Raw genomic sequence first — 18,856 nt, 5'->3', positions numbered from 1 at the left:
AAGAACTAAAGCATTTGGAATTGTGGTGGCAATGGTGGTGGTGGTGGTGGTGGTGGTGGTGGTGGTGGTGATGATGGTGATGGTGATGATAATGGGGTTTCGATGGTGATGGTGATTTGGTAGTGGGAGTATTGGTGTGGCATTTCGGCAAATGTTGTTTTCATTTATTTTAGCCATCAGCCAAGGAACAAAGCAATCTGTCTCTTCAATATAATTACACGAGTGACTATGTGTCACCCGCCTCCACTTTCTCTAATCAAGGAAATGGTGATGATTAGGTTACTATAGATTCCTTATAAGGTGCCTTCATAATGAATAACTGTAGCCATGTTATGTAAGCATTATCCTGTGATTAAAAAAAAGATTCCAGTATACTTTTGAAAAATGGGGGTGGGGAAGGAGTTTTATGGATTTAGATTTTAGCAATTCATGACCTTGTCTTAATCAAAAGCTTTCTGGTGATAATCCTTCCTTGAGCACTTAGGATTATATTAACTAGTCATGTTGAAAATACAGATTCAACTTTTAAAAAATACTATTTTAAACTTATATAATATCCATATTCCAATATACGTTATTCATGTTAGCTACTATCTCACCATTTCCCTTTTTACTTATTTTCAATTTTTTTTCTGAAAATAAGTAGCTGACCTTTCTCTTTGAATCTTTCCATCATTCAATTCCAAGATTTCTTATTGCATACTAATTTCTTGCCTCCAAGGAAACTCGTTTCATGACCTAAACCAGAGTACGCCCATTTCCAGTGATTACATTTCTCATAATCAAATTCATATCATCCTTATTTAAAATATACAATGTCTAGTCTCAACCTTAGACCTGCAAAGATATTACAATATTTTTGTTAGCGTGTTCCTTATCACAGTTCTTGGATTTCTACCAAAACCAAGTTTCTACAGAACTTCCTGTGGTCATCCTTCCGAGCCTTTGCTGCCCTAGTTTCCTTAATTCTGATTAAAGCTCTAGGTCATTTATCAGTGGATTAAGCAATGAACAGTAATTAATATTGTGGACCCATTCAAGGACGTTTGGCCATCATTTTTTGAAATACCTTAAAAAGACTAACTTTGTGATAGGCTGCATAAGAACACAAACGTAAGGAAATGCAGATGGGAGTATAAGTGGAAACCTGCAGTACTGACCTTCCTGATTGCTCATTACAGGAGACCAAGGTGCATTCGACCCCAGGGGGGACTCCCATACCACTCATGGATCTGAATCAGCTGGTGAGTTCAAAACGGCTTCAGTCATTTACTGTTATAATCCTTGAGCCTGATGATGACTACTAACGAAGTATGAGTCAGTGTCTCCAGAGAAGTAGTTCTCAAACCTTCTTACCATACATCACAATTACAGGGAGAGCTTATTAAATCACAATGTTGGACCCCACCCTTAAAGTTCCTGATTCAGTAGGTCTGGGGTGGAGCCCAAGCATTTGCATTTCTCATCAGTTCTCTGGTAATGCTGACACTGCTGGGACAGGGATTGCACTTTGAGAACTACTGCTCTGGAGAAAAGCCTTGCATCTGAAAGCCTCAGGCGGAATTCAGGCAGTGTCCCAATTTAACATTGCACTACACCAGAGTGATTTAAAAGCATGAGTTTTGTAGCAAAAATGGCCTCTGTTTGATTCCAGCCCTCTGCATTATTAACTGAGCAAGATGCTTAAAGGGTCTGAGACAAAATTTCTCAACTAATAAACTTGGATTAATAAGAATTGTCATAGGACACTGTTTCAAAGGCTAAATGATAGAATAAATATAAAGCATTTAGCATAATCCTGGTACATGATATCATTGCTGGTATTTGTTGGGAATTGACTGTGTGCCAGCAGCATCTTTCTCAACACTTTACCTATATTAGGTTGGGCCAAATGGAACTGCCATTACTATGGGTCAGGAACAGGTCAATATCAGGAAATTCATAGAGTTTATCTAGTATTAACTCATTCAGTCATCCTACAAACTCTGTGATGACATCGGTGAGTACTATTATTATTCCCATGTTACAGATGAGGAAACTAAGGCTCAGAGAGGGTAAGTAACTTGGCAGAGTTGACAGGACCAGGGAGTAATGGAGTCACATTTCAAGCCTGGGGGTCTCATGTTACTTCTCATAGCAGTCTGGAGAAGGCATTCTATAATGACCATAATTACTGCCAGGCATGCATTTGTTTTGTTTTGTTTTTGTTTTTGTTTTTTTGAGATGGAATCTCGCTCTGTCTCCCAGGCTGGATGGAATGCAGTGGCGTGATCTTGGCTCACTGCAACCTCTGCCTCCGAGGTTCAAGTGATTCTCCTGCCTCAGCCTCCCAAATAGCTGGGATTATAGGTGTTCACCACCATGCTGGACTAATTTTTGTATTTTTAGTAGAGATGGGGTTTCATCATGGTGGCCAGGCTGGTTTTGAACTCCTGACCTTAAATGATCCACCCACCTTGGCCTCCCAAAGTGCTGGGATTACAGGCATGAGCTATGACACCCGGCCGAGTCATGCATTCTTAAATAGACTCCTGTTTGTTGTGATTCCGATCACACCCCTGAAAACCTTACCCCAGACTGCAAAAGTCTGACATGAGGTAGATTTACTAATGACTTCTACTACTGGCCTACTAGGAGGTGCTGCCAGTACTGCCTTACTGTGGTCCCCTTGAGCATCACAAATCCAGGTGACCCGCATGTAAATGGTTTAAGCCATATCAATTACTGTCCTCCCTTTTTATACCCAAGTTTGAGTGAGGCTAACAATCAGGTTTAAATGTTTACACATTGAAAACAAATAGGAAGATGGATAGTTACGTAATGGCTTCCATAATAACCCTCTATGGAGGAGCACTAGAAGGTAGAGGTTCATTAGAAATGCCTCTGAAATAGAGACAAAAGTCACAGGTTCACTGGGGACCTTAGGCAGGGCACTTAACCTTTCCTAGACTCAGTTTCCTTGTTAGTAAAAAGGAGATCAGATCACCTACCTCAGTTGCTTCCTAGAGTTCTTGTGAGGAAGACAGGGTACCAGAATTGTGAAAGTACTCTGCAACAGTAGGGAGTTATTATTAAAGGGTCTGCTCTCTAAACCAAGAGACCTCAGCCACTCTCTGAGTGTGGTTCTTTAACCATTAGCATGGACATCACCTAGGAACTTTTGGGAAATGCAGAATCCCTGGCCAACCCAGACCTACTGAATCAGGATCTGCATTTTAATGATAGCCTCCCACCCAGGTGGTTTATATGCACATTAAAGTTTGGAAGCTTAGACTATGCTAGACTGCTTTTCTCACCATTGAAGACAATTGAATGGATCTCTATGCACATGTCTCGGATTACATCTCATCTCCCAACAGGAATATCAAGTGCTTCTCGTTGTGGAACTTGCTATTGTGGCCAGTCCTACCCTGGCTGGATTTGTAGACATCCAGAGCACAAGGCAAGGCCTGCTGTCTCACATCCATCCTCTGTGGCTTTTGCTTGAAGTGAGAATCAGGTGGACGGGAGCCAGTCTCTTTTGTTTGGCTTCTGAGCAGGTGTCTATTGTTCAAACAGGAGGTTTCGTCTTGTTGCACATACACCCAGATCTTTTCTTGCTGGGAGCACTTTTTTTTTTTTTTGAAAATCAAAATAAAGAGATTAGGATCCATTAATGGCCTCACTTTTAAATATCAAAGGCTTCTGTGAGTCAGAAAAAAAACCAGTGAGAGTGACTGTACCTCCTGGGGAGTTTTCAAGGCCAAAGATTTTCAGTTTAGGTGGCCAATGTCCCATGACTTGGGCAGGTGAAAACCTGCCAACCACCAAGGACACTGGAAGGCATGTCGGGAAAGGACGTTGGACTGTTTTGGAGGTTTGTAAAGTAAAAGACCATTGTCAACATAGGATGGGGGGTGTTGAAACCGCCAGATGTCTGGTAGGAACTTGCTTTGCTCCTTTTTAAGTTTTAACAAAAGCATTAAATTGCATAAACAAGAGCCATCCTGTCCCCAAATAACCATTGTGATCAAGATTTCTGCGTGCACAGTCTAAAGTTTGTCTCTGAGGAAAGCTCTCATTTAAGGCCCCACTATCTTCACCCATTGGTCATCTTCAGGATTCTGCAGTGGGCTTCCATTTGGTAGGGAAAAAAAAGTTCATTTTGGTGGGACACTGTGGAATTTTGTTTTGAAGCAATGGAGGAAGAATGTTTTAAAATCCATGAAGCTTTAATTTTGATGAGTCTTTCCACAAGATGTCTTAGAAGTTTCTTTTTTAAAAAAGTTTGTGTACTTACTTATTTATTCTTATTTTTAATAGGGACAGGATCTCCCTGTGTTGCCTAGGCTGGTTTCAAACTCCTGGGCTCAAGCGATCCTCTTGTTTCAGCCTCCCAAAGTGCTGGGATTATAGGCGTGAGCCTCTGTGCCTGGCTTCTTATAAGTTTCTTTTAGAAGCATTGTGTCTCACTCATTTGAATCGGCCTCCAGTTCTGACTTGAGGATTGTCTGTCATGTGATACTTCCTCCCAGTTTGAGGCATTTTGTTCATTTCCTCATTTTGCTTTCTAGCAGTAGAAAATGTTGATTCTTCTAACAAGGTGCGTTTCAGTAACATATTAGCAGGGACTCTAATAGGGTGATTTTTCACAGTCAGAAAGGGCCACTGCCCCCAAACTCTTTATATTTTAGTGTTTATGTTGGCTCCTATGATGCTATTGGATGGGATTTTCAGGTTCCCTTTGGGCTTCCTGGAGCATGTGAATCCCCTGGGGGTCTTGTTAAAATGAAGATTCTTATTTGGTAGCTTTGGGGTGAGGTGGAAGATTCTGCATTTCTAGTAGTCTCCCCAGACATGCCTGTGCTGATGGTCCAGGGACCACACTTTGAGTAGCAAGATCCTAAATTAAAAATAGAAAATAACAACCACACACAACTACCAATACTGTGTACTTCCTGAAACCTCTGTAAAATTGTGATGAACGGGATTCTATTATCCCCATCTTACGAGTGTGAAAACGGAGACTTGGAGAAGGTAAATTGACCCAGCACATATGGCTAGTTAGCAATGGACAGCAAGAAGACTGAAATCCAGGGTTGCCAGCTCTAGACCCCAAAGTCCTGAACACTGTCAACAGTGCTGCTGAGAATTCTCATGTTCCTTGATGCAGGATAACATTACCAAGCCTTAGCCTTAATCAAACTTAGCCTTAATCAAACTGAGTAATATATTACAAAAGTAATATATTACTTTTGTGTAATGCTTTATAAACGTCTGCAGCTTGAATCCATAAATGGCTTCTCAGTGATTCAGAATGTGGAGAGCAGCCCTTTACGTGGCTCCACAAGGAACTCAGAGTTATGCATTTCAAACTTTGGTTGAGAGATTTTGTTTTGTTTTGTTTTTCCCTTAGGACATTCACATGGGAGTCAAGAAGGTGGGGCAAACACAACCTCCGGTCCTTTAAGGACACCCCAAATTCCAGGTGAGTTTCAAACTGTGAGGCAGAAAAAAACGCTGAAAGCAACTTTCTCAGAATGTCCCAGCAAGGAAGAAGAGACCCGTTTGAAAGCACGTTCTCCACAATGCCCAACGTATGAATCCAATTGTTCCTCTTCACAAGTTAAAGGATGAGTGAGAGTACTACAGCCTATTGGTAGGAAAAGATAGAATAGTCTTTTCCTGGGTTCTGCAGACTAGCTGAGCTCATATGCAGCTCTGTCCCTGGCCTGTCCCAGAGAAGTGCCATGTTAGTTACGAAAGCTTTCTTCCCAAATGAATGATCACCCAGAGGACCCCATGTCATACTTAGGTCCTTTTTATCCCAATCCAATTTCCCCTTATTTCTGGGGTCCAAGGTGAAGCATGTACTTTTCCCCTTACAGTTGCAGACAGGGAGGGGCTACAAGAGGCATTTATATCAGATGAAGTGAAAACTTTCTTTTGGTTCCCCAGGTACATTTTTTTTTTTTTTTTGTCGAGGAACTGCCTGCTGATGTGGACAGAGTAAACTTTTCAGAAAGGATGACATGTGCAGTGAGGAGGCTGGGACACCTGGTTCTCCTAAGCATCAAGACAAGGCATTTGTTGCAAATTCTTTATTTGGCTTGGAATCAAAATTGATTTGTCATGGAGAATTACTAAAGGGAGGGGTTCTCCTAAGGTTGTAAATTACCCTTTTAATTCCCTCCTCTTCAGAGGTCTCCAAACTGAGCCTCCCTTGGGGAAAGAGAAGAACGTGGCATACACCTTTCTCCTTTGCCCCAGCTTGCCTAAGCATACCTGAAGACAGAGCAGAGAGAAAGGGGTGGGCTGCCCCGGAGGAGGGAGAGGGGAAGCCTTAGCTGTCATCAGGCAGCAAGATTCTTCCCAGCTCCAGTGACAGTGCAGGTGGGCCATCTCAGGGCTGGAGACCAGGGCCACGGTGGGCAGGAGTAGAGAGGAAGAACAGAAATGGTGCCCTCTTGTCAGTCTCCCCACCTTCTGGCTCTACCTCCCTTTCCAAATTCATCTAAACCAGGAAAAGGTGAGGTGAAAGTATGCAGAGCAGGAACTCAGAGGTAAACCAAGATTTTCAAGAAGAAAACAGATAATGAGACTTTCCATGTTTCTTCTTTCTCAAGCCCTGGTTCATTGCACACATATACAACCCACTTTGCAACTGAATTTAGTAGAGCTGTCAAGTCATATTTTAGTCCAATGAGAGCCTGATTTCAAAATGTGCAGAATATTAACCCACAAGTGATACATAATTGCTGAAGACATTTGAAAAAATACAACTAAATAAAATAATGAATATATAAATCACTTATTACCTTTCTCACCATCCAGAAATACCATGGTTACTTTTAATATACATCTTTCCCGCCATTTAAAAATGTAAAATATATACCAAAACATGATTACACCTTACACAGTGTTTAGTAGACATTGCCTACTGGTTAACCGTGGCTTCCATATCATTGAATATTTCTTCCTCATATTGTAGTGCATAATGCAATAGATGTGCCCTAATTTATTTAACCAATCCTTTATTGTCTCCATTTTTGTTTTTTAACACAATGTAAGGTGGATTCTGTTATACAGGAAAAAAATGTTCCTTTCAAAAGAAGCATACATTTCTTTTTATCTGTTTAATAATATTATACCAAAGGCATCTACAAGATTCAACAAGTTATCCTGTAGTTTTTTAGAAACATAGTTCTCCTGGAGGGATTTGAAAATCCTGACTGATGATAAAAGATTAAATCAAGGAGCCAGGCGCGGTGGCTCGCACCTATAATCCCACCACTTTGGGAGGCTGAGGCGGGTGGATGGCTTGAGGTCAGGAGTTTGAGACCAGCCTGGCCAACATAGTAAAACCCTATCTCTACTAAAAATACAAAAAATTAGCTGGGCGTGGTGGCAGATGCCAGTAATCCCAGCTACTCGGGAGGCTAAGGCAGGAGAATCACTTAAACCTGGGATGTGGAGGTTGCAGTGAGCCAAGATTGTGCCATTGCACTCCAGCCTGGGCAACAAAACTCTATATTAAAAACAAAAATTAAAGCAAGAAGGCTATTGGACAAATACTTACAACAAATTGTTCTTCCAGAATTACTTGCCTACTGGCTAGACCTATGGCTAGACCCTCCTGCAGTGCTGACTATGGTGCTTGTTTGACCTAGGTCAATTATAAAGTGCATTTTTGTTTTTACAAACTGTGTCTCTGAAGCTTACACATGTCTTTTAATTTACTCACACCAGAATGGCTGATCATCTTGGCATCCCTCTTGGCCTTGGCTTTGATTCTTGCAGTTTGCATTGCAGTCAACAGTCGAAGAAGGTAAGGGGCTGTCCTGGGGGGCCTTCAACTTGCAAAAGGCATCATTTAAATTTGGGCTTTATATCCTTGCTGCTTAGAGTGTAGTCCCTGCAACCAGTAGCCTGGGCACCCTGGGGGTTTGTTGGAAATGCAGAACCTCAGATCCAAGCCCAGACCTCCTATAGCAGAGTCTGCATCCTAACGAGATTCTGGGGATTCATGTGCATGGTGAAGCTTAAGACATCTTTCTCTGCCCCAGAGTTTAGAGAATGGAGACACCTGTGATGTTCGGATCATCATTTTTAAGTAGTGGTTGAATCCTTTATGATTTTACATATTTTTAAGTTTAAACCTCATGCAGACTCTATCTGATGAAAGTTATGAAATATCTCACCAGGAAGGCACAGAAAAGTGTATACTCATTCATTGATTTGTTAACTACTTATTGAATACATTCACAATGCACAAATATTGCATAAGGATTCAGTGATTCTTCATCCCCTATACCCTCTCTGAGGCCCAGGGAACCTTTAAGAACCCATCCCAGAAGCAGGCTCTGGCTTGTGCTCTTGTTTGTGTTTTGTAATGATATGTCTTTCTATTTTATGGAAATCATAGCTGAAGGGATTCAGGTTATAGTACAGGAAGAGTGATGTTTCATAGGCCTCCTTGCTGTTAAGAGGTCTATCAAACAGAGAACTTTTTTAAGGAAAGTCTAAATGAAGACAGTCACCTCCCTAGAACTGACATGTGGGCTGTTTTTATGTTCTTGAAGGCCACTCTGTCTCCCTACCTGAACCAAGACCTATAAGTTTGGAAGTTATTTACATGATATATATATATATATATATATATATATATATATATATATATATACACACATGGTTAAGACTTGAACAGGTTCTAGAAATAATGCTACCTAAAGTGAAGTATAAAACAGTATTAATTCTAGCAACAGAGGAAATGAACTTTAACTGGGGCACTCCAAAAGTGTAAATCTAAATTTCTTACCCAAGACACTTTAAAGATACAGTATGTTTCTTCAGGACATAATTCATAGGAATATTAAACCTTTTGTAAATGTCCCTATAGGTAGTTTCTTGTAAGGTGAAAGAATCTTTATTTCCAAGCAAGGTCACCTTTATTGTACCCCCAGATCACCTCACAGGGTGAGAAAATGACCCTCAGCCTGGGGGAAGACCTAGAGAGAATTATGGACTCCTTCTTACCGGTTTTTGGAAGGCAACCAACAGCTAATTCCAGCACCATGGGCAGCCCATACAGCCTCTAATTATCTGAGAAAACCGAATGGTGCTGTTATAATTGTTATAATAATTACACTGGTACAAGTTAATAAAACTGCCATATAACAGTCAAATAGCTATGTTGCTATCTATACCATTGACAGCATGATTTTAAAAAGTAGTTATGATAGCTGACGGTATGAGGAACAAAACTGAGAGGAAAAGAGTCTAAAAGGCCTCCTATGATTAAACGGAAAGACATTTTTTAGTTGAATTTAAATAATGTGACTTGGGGTAGCCTTTACAAAGAGTCTTTATACTTCCCTTCGGCTTCCTTGTTTTCCCTTGGATTACTTTTGCTCAATTAAATATGAATTTTCTATTGTTTGCAATCAGCCCTTTATTGCCAAGCCCTAGAATGCACCACTTTTGTTCACATACAAAGTCCATAAGCTTTGCACATGTCACCATAGAAACACTGGCACGGATGCTGTCGACATTTAGGGAAACCTACATGGGAGAGACCTCGGGAGAAGCATCTCAGCTGTCCCCAAGAGCAGCTGGAGTCAACACACTGGGGCTGGGTATCTCCCACATCGCCTGTGTCTTGTCAGCAGCAGACAGCAGAGAAGGAGCCTCACTGCTGCCCTCTCCCTCCTCCCAAGACCAGCCGTCACCCTGGCAACCGGCAAACAGGGACACACAGGGTCCTGCACAGCGAGTATCTCACCGGGAAAGTAGCTGCGTGGACGCCATAAATTACTGTGTCCTGATTTGATAATTGAAAACAGATTTGCCACACAGCTAAAGGGTGGTTAACAGCTGCACAGGCCCCTTAATGGGCCCTGTGATTCTAAAGCTGTCAACCCATTTCTAATCCCCTTCAAAGGCTGAGGCTTTTCTGCTTTGACTGTCACATTTAAGAGAGAGAGATACAGAATCCTATTTTCATCAAAGAAAGGCTGGTTGAAAATGGGGCCTCCAATGGGTGCTCAATATTCAGCAAACATCTTTTGAGTGACTCTGTGACTATCAATCCTGGCAAGGAGAAAGAGTAGATAAAAAACAAAAGGAGTAAAAATAAATAAATAAATAAACGAAAGGAGTATCACCCCTTTTCTAAAAGAATTTTGAGGTTCAGTGACAGTATTGGCCTCTTGAATTTGAATTGGCTAGTATTTATTGAGAACATTCCCTGTGCCAGGCACTGTTACATAGATTATAGTTAAAAGACAAAAGTAGAAAATCATTAGTCTCTGAAGTTGACATACAAGGATGGACCCAGCGGCTTCCATGATGAAGTGATCTGTGAGTCACGTTGTCTTAAAGATGCTGGCTTGTGGGTTCTATTACTTTTTTAGCTTTCTCCACCCCTGCCGTCATCCACAACGGCTTTCCTTGCTGTTCCTCATGTCACCTGACTCCTTGAATTACAGCTCTCCAAGGGAAATCATACTTTATTCCCTCTCTGTGAGAGCACATAATTATTTTAGGAGTCAGTTGGGTTGATAGATACTAGATGAAGCTCCAGAGAAGATTTCCTGTAAAGACTCTATTTGGGCCAGGTGCAGTGGCTCAAGCCTGTCATCCTAGCACTTTGGGAAGCTGAGGCGGGTGGATTACTTGAGCCTAGGAGTTCAAGACCAGCCTGGGCAACATGGTGAAACCCTGTCTCCACAAAAAAATACAAAAATTAGCCAGGCATAATGGCGCATGCCTGTGGTCTCAGCCACTTGGGAGGTTGAGGTGGGAGAATCACTTGAAACCCGGGAGGTGGAGGCAGCAGTGAGCCACAATAGTGCCACTACAGCCTGGGCAACAGAGTGAGACTCTGTCTCAAACAAACAAACACCTATTGGATTTGTCTGAAGAGGAGAAAAAACAGGACTTTACTATGCTGCTTGTGCAGAACAGGTGTTCACCAGCGTTTACTTTGATGGGAATAATCATCTTTTCTATAAACCCCAGCAGGCGGTCACCTGTACTCTGCTCAGTAGGTCTCCTCTATGTATCACCATAATTTAGAAATGTTTTCCTTCTCTCTCTTTTTTTTTTTTTTTTTTGAGTTGGAGTCTCCCTCTGTCACCCAGGCTGGAATGCAGTGGCGCTATCTCAGCTCACTGCAATCTCCACCTCCCGGGTTTAAGCGATTCTTCTGCCTCAGCCTCTCATGTAGCTGGGGCTACAGGCACACTCCGCCATGCCCAGATGGGTTTCACCATATTGACCAGGCTGGTCTTGAACTCTTGACCTCATGATCCACCCGCCTCAGCTTCCCAAAGTGCTAGGATAACAGATGTGAGCCACCGCACCTGGCCAATGTTTTCCTTCTCATATGCTACAGTCTAGCTCCCTGTAATCTGACCTCACCCAACTTCATCCTGCTGTCTAGAACTGTCCAATATATATCTGCACTGTCCAATATATAACTACTAGTCACTTGTGGCTACTGAGCACTTGAACTGTGGCTAGTTCAACTGAAGAATTGAATTTTTAATTTTATTTACTTGTAATTAGTTTAAATTCAAATAGCCACATGTGGCTAGTGGCTACTATATTGGATGGCATAGCTCTAAAACAATGCAAAATAAATCCCTAAATATCTTTAAGGATTGTCAGGTAGAAGAGCCATGAGATCAGTTGCTAAGCCACCCACCTAAATCGTTTGAGATAAATTCTGCCATGCCATAAAAGTTACATTACCTGGTTTCTAAACCCCAGCCGGCCTGCCCTTCCTTTCCTGGTGAGGTCCCAGTCTGCCTCCTTCCACACTGTGTGCTCAGCTAATGCCTGAGATTTAAGGGAAGAGGAGATAAAGGTAAGACACAGGTCCCTGAGGATCTCTGATCTTCAGAGTCAGAAAATCCAAGCTGTGGCTGGCTGTGGTGTCTCACACCTGTAAACCCAGCACTTTGGGAGGCCGAGGTGGGCAAATCATTTGAGGTCAGGAGTTCGAGACCATCCTGGCTAACATGGTGAAACCCTGTCTCTACTAAAAATACAAAAATTAGCCAGGTGTGGTGGCACACACCTGTAATCCCAGCTACTTGGGAGGCTGAGGCAGGAGAATTGCTTGAACCCAGGAGGTGGAGGTAGTAGTGAGCCGCGATGGCACCATTGTACCCCAGCCTAGGTGACAGAGCAAGGCTTTGTCTCAAACAAACAAACAACAACAACAACAAAAACCCAGAAAATCCAAGCTGTGATTCTGTGATTCTGGAAGTACCATAACTAGCTGTGAGGCTTTGGACAATACCCTTGACTTCTTGGACTTGGTGTCCAGTTTACATAAAGAAGAAGCTGGGCTGGATGATCTCTGAAGCCCCTTCAGGTCCAGTGTTCCTTCTTAAATTCCTATAGCTAAGAAGAACTTAAAAATTACAATTTCTTTTGAAAGTACTTATTAGATGCCTAGAGCACTGAATATTGGAATGAGTTATTTATGAGAATCATCCTACCCTCCTGAAAGAACTCAGGCAGATAGAAACACATAAATCCAAAGGGAAATGCAAGCCAGCCAAACCTCAAGCACAATATTCCTGTGTTCAGTAGGTCAAACATTATTCACTGTCAAGATCAGTTTCGTTTAGATGAACAACATTAATCCCCACCCACTCCCATGCACATTTTTTTAATGCTCATAAATCATTTTCCCACAATTTTTCATTACATCCCTCAACCACCCATTGGATAGGCAAATGGGAATTACTTTAACTAGACACCTTTCCTCCAAAGAACACAGGGACATGAGAATTTGAAATAATACAAGCAGCATTCTACTTTAGCCTTTTAAATCCTCTTCATAGTAAATATAACGAGGTAGGTGGAGGCAGCCAGGAGAAACATGCAAAATTAATTTTGTATGGCTTTTGTTATATTAACAATCATAGACAGCACTCCTGAAAGCTTACTGTGCTCCAGATGCTATTCTAAGTGCTTATTCCAAACCTTAGTTTCCTTACCCCACATCATTCATAAGAGCAAGGATAATAGCAATAATAGACTCATTTATTTAGTGACATGCTCTGTTTCAAGGGCTTTTCACAATCCTATGATATTGCTACGCTTAATAACCTGATATTGTTGATGCAAAACTGAGGCTAGAGAGATTAAGTGAGTTGCCCCAGATCACACAGCAGTAAGGTCTCAAAACCAGGCCTTCCAAGCCCCTTTCTTCTTTGTTTTTTTGAGACGGAGTCATGCTGTGTCACCCAATCTAGAGTGCAGTAGTACAATCTCGGCTCACTGCAACCTCTGCCTCCCAGGTTCAAGCAATTCTCCTGCCTCAATCTCCTGAGTAGTTGGACTTATAGGCATGTGCCACCATGCCCCCATGCCCTGATGATTTTTGAATTTTTGTAGTAGAGGCGAGGTTTCGCCATGTTGGCCAGGTGGTCTCAAAACTCCTGACCTCAAGTGATCTGCCTGCCTCGGCCTCCCAAAATGCTGGGATTACAGGTGTGAGCCTCTTTTTCTTTTTTGAAACAGGGTCTCATTCTGTCACCCAGGCTAGAGTGCAGTGGCACAAACACAGCTCACTGCGGCCTCAACCTTCTGGACTCAAGTAATCCTCCCACCTTAGCCTTCCAAGTAGCTGGGACTACAGGCACATAATGCCACACCTGTCTTATTTTTTATTTTGAGTAGAGACTGGGTTTTCCATGTTGGGCTGATCACGATCTCCTGGGCTCAAGTGATCCACCCACCATGGCCTCCCAAAGTGCTGGGACTACTGGCATTAGCCAGTACACCAGGCCTCCAAGGCCCTTTTCTTGACCACGCATCCTTCTGGACTCCATCTGTATTCCCGGTCCCCAAGAATCTGTTTCACGGTTCAAGCATCCTTCCCCCAACCCCTCATTAAACCTCCTGCCAGAGGAGACAGAATCTACCTCCTGTTGAAGAGGTATAATTTCTATTTCCCCAAACAAGAGATTAAAATTTATGGCCTTGGCAGTCCTGCAGGGAATGGTCCATGATCATGAATAATAGAGGCTTTCTCACTATTACTCCAAATATCCAGAGGCAAAGTGAACAATTCTGAGTTCATACTGTTTCCAAATCTCCAGATGGCTGGCAGCATTGACAGAGCCAGGCAGAGCCCAGACTTTGGTCATAAAGGCCTGAATTTGAATATCAGCTCTGCCATTCTTACTCCCTATGTGAACTCGAGCAAGTTATTAAACCCCTTTTGGCCTCAGTTGCCACTGCTGTATTATGGGAACAATAGCTGCTTTGAAAGATTCTTGTAACAATTACAGAAAATTACAAGTAAAGCATCTGGCATTCAGAAGGTAATCTGCTTCCCTTCATCCCCATTTTGCTTGTAGTTGTGAAGCTGTGCAACTTTGCTTCCTCTAAGCATAGTCTGACTCGTGTATGTGTAGTAGTGATGTGTGACAGGAAAGAGGAAGCCTTGCATCAGGCTGGGTGGGGTGAAGCAATGGACAGTAACCAGGGAAAAGGTCAAGGTCATGGTCTTCCATAGCAACTTTCTTTTGCATTTGAATCTTAAGTAATGTTTAAGAAACCTTAAAGTAATGAGAGTAATTTGTCCTGTTATTAAACTTCCTATATCAGGGTTATATGGGAGTTAAGCAGTGTTAGGAAAACATCACCATGGCCTTATACTTCTAGAAAAATGTTGTTTTATTCTGCTCGGTACATTCAGTAATAACACTGACAAGGCTGACAAAGTGTTGACTGGGAGAGGAAGTCATGGGACTTTCTTGAATATACAAATCAGAATGATTTACAATCATGATGTTGATGGTTTATCTAAATCTGCAGAAACTGCTAAAATGCTTAAAAGAGACATTTCCATTATAAAGTATGATGGAAGGAGAATCAGAACTTGAGAGTCAGACAGACCAGGGTTTGAATCCTCTTTTCTTACTTGTTGAGTTACTTGGGAGAAGTTAGTGAATTTTCTGACCCCCAAGGTTTCTTCAGTTGTAGTGGGGGATAATAATAACACCAACTTCCTGGGGTTGTAGTTGCTGATTTGCAAACTTGACTGTGCAAACCATAGATCCTAGGCTGTAACCCTAAAGTTTCTGATTCAATAGGTTTGGGGTGGGGCTGAGAATTTGTATTTCTAACAGGTTCCAAGATGATGCTCTTGCTGCTGGTCCAGGGACCTCACTTTGAGAAGTGCTGGCTGTTAAGAGTTAGTAAGTTAAAGTAGAGAAGACACCTAGCACAGTACTTGGCACACACTAAGACCATCATAAACCACAGTGATCATCACAATGGTGCTCAGTAATGATGATAATCTGGTGCCTTCTTTCTCATATGATACATTTTTTTTTTTTTACATTATTAGGTGCGGGCAGAAGAAAAAGCTAGTGATCAACAATGGCAATGGAGCTGTGGAGGACAGAAAGTCAAGTGGACTCAATGGAGAGGCCAGCAAGTCTCAGGAAATGGTGCATTTGGTGAACAAGGAGTCCTCAGAAACTCCAGACCAGTTTATGACAGCTGATGAGACGAGGAACCTGCAGAACGTGGACATGAAGATTGGGGTGTAACACCTATGCCATTGTCTTGGAAAGAAACAACCATGGGAAACATAACCATTACAGGGAGCTGGGACACTTAACAGATGCAATGTGCTACTGATTGTTTCATTGGGAATTTTTTTTTTAGCATAAAATTTTCTACTCCTTATTGTTTTTTTGTGTTTTGTTCTTTAAAGTCAGGTCCAATTTTTGAAAACAGCATTGCTTTCTGAAATTAGGGTCCAATTAATAATCAGCAAGAATTTGACCGTTCCAGTTCCCACATGGAGGCCTTTCATTTCTTGGGTGTGCTATGGATGGCTTCTAACACAAGCCACACGTACGTAGTCCTGATCCCCAACCTTTCCCCCATCAGCTAAGGACATTCCCCATGGCTAAGAGGGCCTGGTCCCTGGAAGGAAATTTGAATGGGTCCATTTTGCCCTTCTAGCAGCCCAATCCCTGGGCATTGCTTTACAGTGAGGTAGGGGGGTGGGATGTACTGGTTACACATCTGCTTAAACAGACCCTCCTGGAAATTTTTCAGATGCTTTTGGGAGACACCCAAAGGGTGAAGCTATTTATCTGTAGTAAACTATTTATCTGTGTTTTTGAAATATTAAACCCTGGAGGTCCTTTGATCAGTATAATTTTTTAAAGTTACTTTATCAGAAGCACAAAAGGGTTAAAACTGATTCATAATAAACATCTGTACTTCTTCCATCTTAATATTTTGTGCTGTGTTCCTTCAGTTTCTAACCAGCACTGTCTGGGTCTCTACTACTTATTAGGAAGAGCTGAGAATGGTAAAGAAGATTCTTTTGAAATCTTTATCTCAGAGACCCTGAGTTCCCACTCAGACCTACTCAGCCAAATCTCATGGAAGATCAAGGAAGGCAGCACTGTTTTGTTTCTGACGCTGTCCAAAGGTTTTCTATCCTGTCTTGGAATCAGAATTGTAAGCTGAGGAGCTTCAGCCTCTTTTATGGTTTAATGGCCATCTGTTCTCTCCTGCAAAGTCACATTAAGTTTGCATGTCCTGGGGCCCTATGTCATAGATGCTGGCCCTATTAGTGATTTCCAAAAGCAATATGGAAGTGCCTTTCGATGTCTTATAATAAGATGAGGAGCCAGTGGAAATGAAAGAGATTGGCAAGGGGAGAAGAGGATGCAGTGTAGATCCTGTTTGACATTTTTATGGCTGTATTTGTAAATAACACACGAGTGTCTGTTCTTGATGCAGTTGCTATTTAGGAGGAGTTAAGTGCCTGGGGAGTCCCTCGAAAGGTTACAAGGATTCCCATCGTTGGAATCTTATCACCAGATAGGCAAGTTTATGACCAAACAAGAGAGTCCTGGCTTTATCCTCTAACCCCATATTTTCTCCCACTTTGCAAGTCCATTGTGGCATTTATTCATCCGTCGGGTTGTCCGATTGGTCCTAGAACTTCCAAAGCCTGCTTGTAATAGAAGCCATTGCATCTATAAAGTAAGGGTCCTATTAAATAGTATCTTCTTTCTTAGGCCCCCACAAAAAGTCATTTGTTACCTAAACTTATATGCTTAACAGGCAATGCTTCTCAGACCACAAAGCAGAAAGAAAAGCTCCCAAGTAAATCAGGGCTGCACTTAGACAGAAGAATATCTTTAAAGGAGAGATACCAACTTCCTGCACTATTCCCAGCCTCTGCTCCCAGCCTCTGCTCCTCCTCCTCTGTCTACCCTCTTCACCCACCCCCCTTCGTTTCGCCCCATAATCTTGAAAAACTTCCTTTCTCTTCTGTGAACATCACTGACCAGTTCCATATTCAGTGGTCTGGCTTTCTTCTTATTTTCTTTTCAACTTGAAAGAAACTGGACATTAAGCCACTATGTGTTGTTACTGCCACTAGTGTTCAAGTGCCCCTTGTTTTCCCAGAGATTTCCTGGGTCTGCCAGAGGCCCAGACAGACTCACTCAAGCTCTTTAACCGAAATGCAGCAAGCCACTCTGGGACAAGGTTCAGAATGCTTACACCAGCCTCTACCTGTCCCCCTGGGAGACAGGGATAGTGACACAAATGTCATAGCCACCCCTTCTAGACATTCCCAACAAATAGGCTGAGACAGGAGATTATTTTCAGTTTTATTTTAGAATTAAATATCATTTTCCCCTTATTACTTTTGTAGTCCCACACTTGGATATACCTCTGTTTTTCAGATAGAAATAAGGGAGTTCTAGAGCTTCTATTCCTTGGCCACTGTCTATGGAGAGCTTCCCAAGTCTTTGCAAACCCTCGCAACATTTCCTGAAGTTTATGGAATAAGATGTGTTCTCACTCCCTTGACCTCAAGGGCATAACTGTGGAAGCACAGCTTGACTACGTGTCATTTTCACCAATGATTTTCCAGGTGAACTGGGCTAAGTCATTAAACTGGGTCTTGTTTATAACAGTTAGAGGCCAACATTTAGTTATTTGCAAAGCAACCTAAGAGCTTAAGATGTAATTTTTCCTGCAATTGTAAATCTTTTATGTCTCCTGACGGCTTCCCTTAGCTCTGAGTGCAAAATTGAATGAGACAAAAGACACCTTCAAGTCCATATTTCAAGCCTGGTAGAACTGGCTTTTCTAGCAGAACCTTTCAAAAAGTTTTACACTGAGATTCATAACAAGACCAAGAATCGATTTTGTAGCCAACATTCATTCAATACTGTTACATCAGAGGAATAGGCAAGAGGAAACGTTTGACTTCTCTGGAAATGCAAAATGTACTTAAGAACAAGAATAACATGGTCAATTCACCTTTATGTCATAGGTATGCCTTTGTGTAAATCATTTGCTTTGAGTTTTCAAAGAATAGCTCATTGTTCATTCTCGTACTGTACAATGACCACTGTTATTGCTACTTTGACTTTTCAGAGCACACCCTTCCTCTGGTTTTTGTATATTTATTGATGGATCAATAATAATGAGGAAACCATGATATGTATATTGCTGAGTTGAAAGCACTTATTGGAAAATATTAAAAGGCTAACATTAAAAGACTAAAGGAAATGGACTCAGAGATCTCTAATTTAAAAGAATGGGAGGCTGAGAGGGACAGAACTTTGCTTATCTGACACTGTCTGCAATTTACAGGAATAAAGTCAAAGGTATCTGAGATGGCTGGAGCCTCATACTCATTTTTTAAAAAAGCAAAAATGACATGGGTTTCCATCAACTTGAAAGTCTTCGATTTTCTATGAGTAATGTGTGGTTCATGTTTTTCAAACTAAATGAGATACAATGAAGTGTTAGTTCTTTTAAAGCCAAGAACTACTCCTGGACTTCTAGTTAAAGAGAGGAG

At 41.8% G+C, this 18,856-nt stretch overlaps 1 protein-coding gene across 12 annotated transcripts in view; it reads left to right on the top strand.

The window, feature by feature from the left end:
• Positions 1 to 18,564, top strand: part of CD44 (CD44 molecule (Indian blood group)) — a 94,453-nt gene extending 75,889 nt beyond the window's left edge. For 11 of the 12 annotated variants that reach the window (XM_017530524.2, XM_017530522.2, XM_017530523.2 and 8 more), the window contains 4 exons: positions 1,182 to 1,244; positions 5,396 to 5,467; positions 7,729 to 7,807; positions 15,356 to 18,564. In XM_017530524.2, the coding sequence (XP_017386013.1) occupies positions 1,182 to 1,244; positions 5,396 to 5,467; positions 7,729 to 7,807; positions 15,356 to 15,560 (419 nt within the window). In that variant the 3' untranslated portion in view covers positions 15,561 to 18,564. The remainder of the gene's footprint in view (positions 1 to 1,181; positions 1,245 to 5,395; positions 5,468 to 7,728; positions 7,808 to 15,355) is intronic. The other variant, XM_017530525.1, reaches the window with a different exon arrangement.
• The last annotated feature ends 292 nt before the right edge of the window (positions 18,565 to 18,856 follow it).

The sequence above is a fragment of the Cebus imitator genome, unplaced genomic scaffold (assembly GCF_001604975.1).
Source record: "Cebus imitator isolate Cc_AM_T3 unplaced genomic scaffold, Cebus_imitator-1.0 Scaffold66, whole genome shotgun sequence".
Classification (NCBI taxonomy): domain Eukaryota; kingdom Metazoa; phylum Chordata; class Mammalia; order Primates; family Cebidae; genus Cebus; species Cebus imitator.
This window is presented reverse-complemented; position numbering and strand designations above follow the sequence as displayed.